At 45.0% G+C, this 9,984-nt stretch overlaps 1 protein-coding gene across 1 annotated transcript; it reads right to left on the reverse strand.

Moving 5' to 3' along the window:
* Positions 1–110: 110 nt before the first annotated feature.
* LOC137788432 (caldesmon-like) lies at positions 111–9,984 on the reverse strand (the record flags this gene model as incomplete). Its single annotated transcript, XM_068581207.1, has 4 exons — positions 9,529–9,984; positions 3,641–4,062; positions 1,464–3,534; positions 111–971 (listed from the first exon to the last, which is right to left on the reverse strand). Coding segments are annotated over exons 1-4 (3,722 nt in total), but the record flags the coding sequence as incomplete, so codon positions are not given.

The following is a 9,984-nucleotide window of genomic DNA, read 5'->3' on the forward strand; positions in this document are numbered from 1 at the left end:
AATCCTCTTTCAATGAGTCATGCTTTTGCAGCTCGTGGTGAGTGAGCTATAATATACCAGGAGGTAGATCAGTTATAGAAATATTCTGCTGAGGGTCTGAACTGTCTCACCTGCGTGGAGCCACCTGCGGCCCCACCTTCATCCCACCTGCATCCTCCCCGGCTCTCTGCGCTGGCTGGGACTCTTGTAGCGAAGCCTCCTGGACACGCACAGGCCTCACGGCCTCCGACGCGCGGTCACATGCGTGTGCTACACTGTTAACAGTCACACCTGCACCAGCCGCGACATGCCCTCTGTCAGTGTTTTGGCGGATTGAAGCGCTCGGCGTGGCGGCCATCTTCGCAGGAAGTGGGGGAGCGGGGGCTTTTGAGGATTTGGTTTTTGCTTGAGATGCAGCGTCTTTATCAGCAGCCTGTGACGCGACTGGAGGCCACTTTACTGCACCAGTATTACCAGAGGTGGTTGAATCCTCTTGGGCTGCATCTTCAACGTCATCAAATGGATTCAAACTATAAACGTTAGAGACTTGTTTCGCCTCCGAGCCACATCCACGGGAAAGGTCATCAGAAGACAGGGGTGTTTTGTGTTCAGAGGAAGGCTCTTCCTCCACAGAGCGAGGTCTAGTTGGAGCAGTACGTTTACCGTGTCTCGCTACATTTGAGGTTTCTTTTGCGGCACAGCTTTGCGTCAAGCTCTGGGTGTTCTTCTTCTCCGCGGAAGACCTATTTGCGATCGTTTGTTCCGAGCGCCGAGGGAGAACGCTGACGGTTTTGATGTCTTTGTCTTTGCTCTTCTTGTTAATTTGGGCCAGCTGTTGTGTCGCTGCGTCCGGCTCCCTCTGGCCGCGTCTCTCAGCTGGATTCCTTCCTGGAGGCTGAGGAGCCGGTCGCCTCTCCCGTTGGGTGTTGATAGTGTCCTTTTCATCAGAGGAAATGGGCTCGCTTCCTACCGACGAGGCCGCAGATTGAACTCTGGAAATGAGACACGGACTTCATGAGATTAAAGCGTATGCCTGCGAAGAATGACAAAAGATAACTTTTCTCGAATGTTAAAATTGAGAAAAGATATGAAAATCTCGTCATAAAAAAAAAGAAAACTAACAATGTCGTTGAGAAATTAGAGAACAAGGAGCACACATGAAGACAATGTGATGGATTGAGATGCAATAAAGAATTACATCTTCTAAAATACCATCCCGAGATCACCCATACTTTTACATGTCACCTGCTTTAATGAGCTGAGACTGTGCTACACACAAACAATGCTAGTGTCATGACGGTGTCAGCTTTGGGCTAAGTTTAGAAAGAGAAGTGCTGAGTGGAACTGTTGCTGTGACTGACTAGAAATCGATGTAACGCGAGTCATTACCGTGTGCAGAAAAGGTTTTCTGAATGCAATGATCTTAGTTTTTCAGATTTTAATTCCGTTTCACACGGCTGGACTGGATTGACGTATATTCTCACCTTTGCTGGACAGTTGGCACCTTGGCTGTGCTGCTGCCGGCTCCGGCAGGTGAGTCAGGAATCTCCTCAAAAGGATTGTTGGAAACGTTTTCATCAAATGGATTAGTCGAGGTGACTTCTGCGGGGCGGTCCACGGACACTTTCTGGACACTTTTCTTCCCTGCAGCTTTGTGCTTACTTTTGTTGTCCTTCTGCTCTACTGCTTCCCTTGTTAACTTCTCCTTTTCCTTCTTTCTGGCCTCCTCTTCTTTCCTCTCCCTTTTAGCTTTCTCCTCTTCCTCTCTTTTAATGCTCTCCTCTTCCTCAATCCTTTTCCTCTCTTGTTGTTGTAGTCTCATTTTCTCCACAACCAATCTCTCATTTTCTTCCCTATGGTTCTCCTCTTCCTCTCGTCTCCTCATCTCCTCTTCCTCCATCTGCTTTCTTTCCTTCTCAATTCTCCTTTCTTGTTCTTCTCGTATCCTCTTTTCCTCTGCCAACTGTGCACGCTCTTTTTCTTGCCTCTTAACCCTCTCTTCTTCCTTCCTACTTTCTTCCTCCAACCTTATTCTTTCTTCCTCCTCACATCTAATCTTCTCTTCTGCCTTAATCCTTTTCCTGTCTTCCTCCTCTAGTTTCCTCTTTTCCTCCACCAATCTCTCACGTTCTTCCTTTTCCCTTCTGGCTTTCTGCTCTTCTGCCTTCATCCTTTCTTCCTCCTGTAGTTTCATCCTTTCTTCTACCAACCTCTGATGTTCTTCCTTTTCCCTCCTAGCCTTCTGCTCCTCTTCTTTCTTAATTCCTTCCTGATACTCTCTTTGTCTCCTTTCTTCTTCCTCAAGTCTTCTCTTTTCCTTGCGTTTCTCTTCTTGTCTTTTCATCATCTCCTCTTCCTCTCGTCTCTTCCTCTCTTCCTCAGCCATCTCCCCCTCCTTCCTGATCCTCTCCTCTTCACTTAATTGAGCTTCTTCAATCCTTCGTTCCTCTTCCTCCAGTCTCTTTTGCTCTGCTAATTTACGCTCCTCTTCTTGCTCCCTTACTCTCGCTTCTTCCTCTTGTCTCCTCTCTTCCTGAGCCCTTTCCTCCTCCATCCGAATCCTTTCCTCTTCCTCCTTTCGGCTTCTTTCTTGTTCCTCAAACCTCCTCTTTTCCTCACGCTCCTCTTCTTGCCTTCTCACCATTTCCTCTTCCTTTACTCGTTCTTCTTCCTCCAGTCTCTTTTGCTCTGCTAATTCACGCTCCTCTTCTTGTTCTCTTGCTCTCTCCTCTTGTCTCCTCGCTTCCTGAGCACTTTCCTCCTCCATCCTGATCCTTTCCTCTTCCTCCTTTCGGATCCTTTCTTGTTCCTCAAACCTCCTCTTTTCCTCACGCTCCTCTTCTTGCCTTCTCACTACTTCCTCTTCCTTTCGTCTCTCTTCAAGAATCCTCTCCTCTTCCTCCTTTCTGGCTCTCTCTTCTTCAATCAGCCTCTCTTGTTCCTGCAGTCTCATTTTTTGCTCTGCCAATCTGTCACACTCTTCTTGTTCTCTCTTTACCCTCTCCTCCTCTTCTTGTCGTTGTCTCCTCTCTTCCTCCACCCTCCTAATCCTTTCTTCTTCCTCCCTTTTAACATTCTCTTCTTCAGTCCTCCTATCTTCTTCCTCTTGTCTCCTCGTCTCATCAGCCAACCTCTCAAGCTCTTCTCTTCTCCTAACTCTCTCCTCCTCTTCTTCTTTTCTCCTCATCTCCTCCATCTGAAGCTTTTCCTCTTCCTCCCTTCTGAGCTGATCCGCATCCTCTTTTATGTTCTCCAATTCCTCTTCCTCTTCTTCTGTCCATGGCGAATATTGCCTCACGCCCCTCAGTGAATCAACAGATGGAGGGGAGCTTTCAGGGACATCCTCCATGGATCCGTGGCCTGAACTGGCCAGACTGAAGTTGGAGCCGATGCGAGAGGCTCGGGGCGGCGGCTCCTCGCAGTAAACATGGCTGCCGTTGATGCACACGTTACTCGGTTCCGCTGCAGCGCCGTGTTTTTGTTGACCAGAGGGGGCGTCTTTGCCGTCTGAGCTGTTTGAGCGTTTATGTATCAGGAACTTGAACTTCTTTTTACCTGGAGGGACATGGGAAAGTTAAGATGCATGTATGTAATGACAGAGTGCAAGAGAAAATAAACGACTAAATTGGAGTGGAGCAAATTAAAAACTTTTGATCCCAACCTTCAGAGGAATCCACATTTAGACCAGACGACTGGCTGCCGCTCAGCGAGAGGTTCTTTGCCGTCAGAACGGTCATGGACTGAGACATGTTCTTCTGCAGGTTCGACTTGTGGGAAAACAAAGACTTCATCTTGAGTTTCTTCTTTTTCTCGCCCTTGCCCGCCGCTACCTCACCGTTCCCCTCCTCGTCGCTGTCTGTCAGAACTTGGGGGAAGGCTGGCACCAGGTCAGACGCGGAGTCCGACTCCTTTTTCTTGCCGCGAACTTTGTCCTTGAACTTGCCGATGCGAGATCTGGATTTGCCAGAAGCGGAGAGATCAAACATGCTGGCAGTCATGTTGTGTCTCATGAACTGGATGTCCAAAAGCACCTCTCCTCTGTCCTTGTCTGCCTTGCCAGTCTTGTCCAACAACTTAAACCATCTGTTGAAGAGAAGCATCTTATGAGAATAGCTTTTTTTGAAAGCACGTTAAGAGATATCATTCTAAAATGGATGACAAATTATTTCAAAAGTAAAGAACACATGATATTTATTTTTCTGGATGTCATTAACTTCTATTTTCCATGTTGACTCTTGAAAGGTTAAAAACATTCTCAGACCTGCAATAACAGTTGATCCCAGTGGAAATAAAACTTTTAAAAATCCAGCATATAAAGAGAAACGCACTGAACGGCTGCAATGAATCATAGACACTAAAAGAGATTCATGACCAGTATGTTGAGGTTTGGACCTCGTCAACGTCTTTATGGAAACTATTATCCATCCAGTCGCGAATAGAGCACGACTCAGCAGCCACTTGAATGTTTTTGGAAAGTCGGAGGATCTAAAGCACAACCAGCAAACTGACCACGAAGGAAAACTTTTTCTTTTTTTTTAAATCACAATAATAATTACACGGTTCTGCCTGTGACAGACGCTCACGTCGGGAAGTTATGAATGCTTGTACTGTTTATGCTTTTTTTTTTTTTAACCAATATTTTGGGACATTTTCATCCTGGGTCTCAGATCTTTAGGACTAGACTTGGCATAGAGTGATACCCAGCAGGCTTTCTGATGACTCGCTATGCTTTGGAGACACACGTGATGTTCAACCTTGTGCATGAAGTGCTTGTTCTAAAAACATCCAACCCGGCAGCGGTCGGCCCCCTTCAAGGAGTTTTTAGCTGACAAGATGAGTCTCTGCAAAACTTACACTGGTCATGTTCACAGGAAGCCAATCTGCTATTGTTAAACCATGTAGAAAAACCTAAACAAAGTCAACAAAGCATCCACTGAGACCAGGTTGCGTCAACTTTGCAAAGCTTCTGAACCTGCGTCACGGCCCAACACGGACAGGAGGGTCTCAGAATAAGCAGAATACTTCAACAGAACAACGAAAAGAAGCAGTCAGCATATAAAGTGCCGATCTGGCAGAAATCTGAGGTCAGCTCACCACTAAACAAACAACTCCCAACTGAAATCTGGATTCCTGGGGAAATGAGGAAATGAGGAAGGGCCCGTGGGGGCATTTCTGTGTCTGTTCTTGCAATGTGAAAAAAAAAAGAAAAGTTGCCTTCAAAATGAACAGATTGTTATGAAATGTAGCTTTAAAAACAGACGGAGCATTAAGTAAAGTCGTCTTCTAAATATATGACATATTGTGTTCATGTGCCATAAACAGTATTTTCTAACCCTCATTTTTACATAACTCTTCTCTCAGAGATGCAACGAGTATAAAATATAGATGCAATACATTCTTCTTGGTGGTACAGAAGACAATACGATGTGGAGATTCTCCTCCCTCAGCACTGCTTCACATGTGTTGCAATAACAAATTATAGAGGGAAATGTCTTTTTCAGGAAACTGACAAAGAGGTGAGAAAGCAGTCACAGCAGTCTCCCCTGCTGCTTATGAGTAATGTGATGAGATCTGCAAGTTTCAGGCCTTGCCAATATAAATATGCCACCGAGGGACATCTTCACAATTTGCCTGATGAATGGCCTTCAACAAAGCACTGCTAGATCGATATTGCGTGCATGCATCATGCAAATGTCGAGTGTTGTGCAGCTGTTATGTTCTCACCCTCATGCACAGTGACATGTGCGGTACAAAGTTATGGAAAAAAAATAAAAAAATTGAATCCAATCCCTCAGCTTCATTGGCAAAGTAAGATTCTAGTCAATACAATTCCTCTCCCAAATCAACATGGCCTGACAATATAATAATATAATAGAAAAGGACCGCTGATGTTCCAAAGCATAGTATAGTATGCAGGGACTGGACGCAAAGTAAATTGTATATAAAGAGCAAATAGGGATAGATAAATGATCGCCTTAAAGCTGCATTAGCTAATTCAGGGCAGCAGAAACAGGTTGTGAACTCAACACAAGCCTCTTTACACATTCAGCACACACAGAGCAACATGTTTCTGACCCTCTGGTAGAGGGAAGTCCAATATTCACTCATGCTTTGGTTGCCACCAACACCTGATGGAAATACCTAGTCAGCTGCTAAATGCTTCCCTGGCTTCCCCAGCTGGTCGCTAACTTCTCTTCTTCTGACGTCTGTTTGCCACGGGGGAAGCGAATGTAGCATGCAGATGTTTTGAGAGCTTTGAACGCAGAAAACTGCTTCCTGCTTTGGCTGAAAACAACAGTACTAGGAGCAGTGAGTGGACCAAACCAGTGGAAGTAGGGAGTTTGGTAATAATTCCCATTATTACAAATAGTCAGTTATTAAAAATAAAACTACAGATTTTTAGCTTCTTTTAAAATAACTTACTGCTTTACTGTACACTCTAGCATAGTATGATAGCGTTAGTAATTGAGTTATTTGTAACCAAGCCGTTTTTAGAATGTAGCATCAGTATAATATTAGTGTTTAGTACTTATTAAGAATGTACTTCAGCAGCCTACGCATACTAAACTATATTATAAATGTCATATAGTATACTAAAAATGTACTACATGAATCACAACCCTGACCTTTGAACAACTACTTCACTGATGCCAACAGATGTGACATTTACACCAATGAATCCTTATGAAGTAAAAAAAAAAAATAAATAAAAAAAAGAGAAGGAAGCTATAGTTCAGTTTACACAGAGGGGAAGTTGCAAAAGTGTTGGGGCGTTAGCTGGTCGGTAGTAAGCAGTGTGCAGGATGAGGAATGAAAAGTGGCTTTCACTTAACAGGGACTGTATGATAACGATGAAAAAGATGCCCTTCAATCCGGTAATCTCACACCCGTGTGAAGAGTTGACAGAGTGTTCTTCTGGACAGGACAGAAGGATAACGCATGACTCAACATTTTGTAAATACATTCTACTTTCTGCACACACACTTCCTTCCTTCTGAAGCCTGAGCTCCAGATAAGACTGTCTGACTCAAGCACATCTTATCACAGAGCACAGCTGTTGCGAGTGCCAAAAGAGCCGTCCGAGTGAGTAAAACAACTCAACAGTGACAATGTCCAAAGGACCAGAACAGTCCAGGACTCATTGTATCAGCACACTCCCACGAGAAGCCAAAATTAAAGCCTGTGCAAAGCAACCGGAGCGACACGTTAAAGAAATTCCCTTTCCAACAAAAATCAATCACAATGTCAAAGAAAGATAAACTTGCAGTGAAGCCGGTTCAAATGGCAAAAAGCTGTAACTGAGACTTGTCTTAGAGCAGGTTTCTTAAGATCGCCACACTCTAATAATAATAATAATAATAATAATAATAATAGTGTGAGGCTTTTACATCTGAAGTCCCATTGTTCTATATCCAGGTGTCACAGTGCAGATCCTCTCAGGCCTGACGGCAGATTTTGAGAAGAGGCACTACAATAAATGTCATTCACGTTGTCTGTTGTCTCACTGACGTGGGCTTTATGATGCTTTTGCAGTTGGAAAATAGACATTTCATGAAAAAAAAAAGCACAGACACTAAATAAATTCCCATGTTCTGTCTCAAGGTTTCTGAATACTGTCAAGTGACGACTTTGCTCACAGCAGTGACTTCTTTCGCAAACAACACGCGTCCAAAGAGCAGAAGTTGGTGGACTCTACTCCTGTTGCAGTCGAGTGGCCGCTCATATAACACGCGTGTCCGTCGTAGGTCAGCACAGACACAGCGGTTTCGCTCGGAAAAACTGACCTTGCAAGACCGTCTGTTGGCATCATTGTTTGCCTTTCATAGATTAAAAAACAGCCAGGAATGTGAGGCTGAAGCTGGATTCAGCCCTCAGAATCGAGGTGCATTCTCCGAGCTCACGTGGGAAAGATCAACAGAAATCAAAGTTAAGCATTTACTCGGCTGACACACACACACACACACACACACACACACACACACACACACACTATGAATCTTTTTACTGAAGCAGGTTGACAGATTGCTTTGTTTCATGAAAGGTTTGCTTGAACATGATCAGACAGCACATCTATATTGTTTGATGAAAAACAAAACATGAGCAGTGAACATCCAATCTGGCCTCGCTATAGACTACACAACTCATGAGATGACCCAAAACATCAAACAAAGCAGACAAACTGTACGTGTGTGTGTGTGTGTGTGTGTTTAGGCTTTTGTATAACACCAGTCACATGACGGGGTACTCACATTCTCAGAAACAGCTTAACACAAAGCATGTTTTATTCTCACTGAACTGACATGGCTGTAAAATCTTGTTTTTAACACATTTTAACCAGAATATATTGAATTAAAATGTGACACCTCTTCTTTAAACAAACAGACAGTAGAGCATAGTATCTTCTTAAAAAGGAGCAGGTTGCCATTACAGGTTGCAGTTACTGAGACCATATAGTACCAGCAAGGGCCGTAGAACCGGTTTGCTGCAGTCAATTTCTTCACCTACTTTGCCGGGTGTGAATGCGGCATAACAAGAATCTGAACGCTTCTTTTTCCTGACAGAAATGTGCTTTATTAAAAGGCGCAGTGAGGCGAGGTCTGGGTCTTCTTTGGGGTATGCTGTATGTTGTTGACAAGCTCGCTCATTGAAAGAGTGAATGCTTTGACTCGAGTCTTTTGCCTGAGTAGGTAATGCTGATTGGCTTCCTTGAAGGCTGCTGCCAGGGGAACAAATCCCTTAAACTGCACCGGAGCGAGTGAGCAACATTCAGAAGTCAAACCCACCAAAGAGAGAGGGTGTGTTTTTGTGTAGTGATGCATGGCTGTGTGCGTGTGCTCAAATACCTCACCTTAGTGGCAAAAAAGGTGCAAATATCCTGGGAACTCACTTCCAAAGTGTCTTTTCAAATGCACAGATTAAGGGAAAGATATTCACTTGGAAACATTAATCAACCGTGATGCAGATAAAAATAAAAGCCAAGTGTTTCGTTTCATGCCTCTCCACGTTTCCCTCATTTACCTTTGAGAGCAAGAGTAACATTTCACGTAAACTTGCATAGTGCATAGACTAGTTTTTAGTGTAGAGGACTGGCAAAAACCGACAGGACATAACAGTGTGTTTGATGCCCAGATTCCTTAAACATGCAGTGATCATGTGGGTTATCTTAGATAAGCAACACCTTTTCTGTCCTCAGGTGCAACTACAGAGGCATTTAATTCCTTAAAGAAACTTCAATAGGAGTATTTTCTTTGCACCACTGGGCTACCCCACCAGGAGAAAAGCTCAAAGATGCCTCCTTTAAATTTGAGTTAGTGCCATTTATTTGGCAGAGGCTTAAACAGTATGCATTGATTAGCTCATTTCCAAAAACTGAACATATTTTAGTTTGGGCCGTTGGTCGTAGGATTACAGACAGTCTGGGACTTTGTGATGAACAGTTTGGCTACTTGCTGACACTTCAGAAAGTCATTTGTATGACAGTTGGTTGCCCTTTCAAACCATCCATCATTTCTTTGTATGACCTTCAAACTTCCTGTCGTGTGGACTTACTCCGTTTTCTCGCGGGTTTTGTCTTCCCCGAGCTGCAGCAGGTTGACCACAGCCTGTCCGAGCAGCTTGTCTGGCCCCACCAGGGCCCGGTGCAGGACGTGGACGTGCAGCGTGCCGCGCTCCTTGCCGCCGCCTCCTCCTCCTCCTCCTCCTCCTCCGCCCAGCGGCGGCAGGTCGAAGGTGGCCTCCTCCCGCCACGCCGGTGCCACGCTCTTCTCCACCACCGAGGTCTGAAACTTCTCCTTGCCAACTTGCATGACCGCGTACGCATCGTTGGTGCCGCTTTTCCCCTTGATCCGGAGGCCCCTGGCTTGTTGCACCGTTACCTGCGCGCTGGTGGGACACCACTGCTGCTCCGCCAGAAGCATCGCGACACCACTTGTTGCGGGATTAGTCAGCAAACAGCGCGCAGAAATTTAATTCCGGGACGGAACGAGGCCACGTCGACCGGGTCAG

The sequence above is a fragment of the Clinocottus analis genome, unplaced genomic scaffold (genome assembly GCF_023055335.1).
Source record: "Clinocottus analis isolate CAN_PGR_092001 unplaced genomic scaffold, fCliAna1.0.p SCAF_177, whole genome shotgun sequence".
In the NCBI taxonomy this organism is placed as follows: domain Eukaryota; kingdom Metazoa; phylum Chordata; class Actinopteri; order Perciformes; family Cottidae; genus Clinocottus; species Clinocottus analis.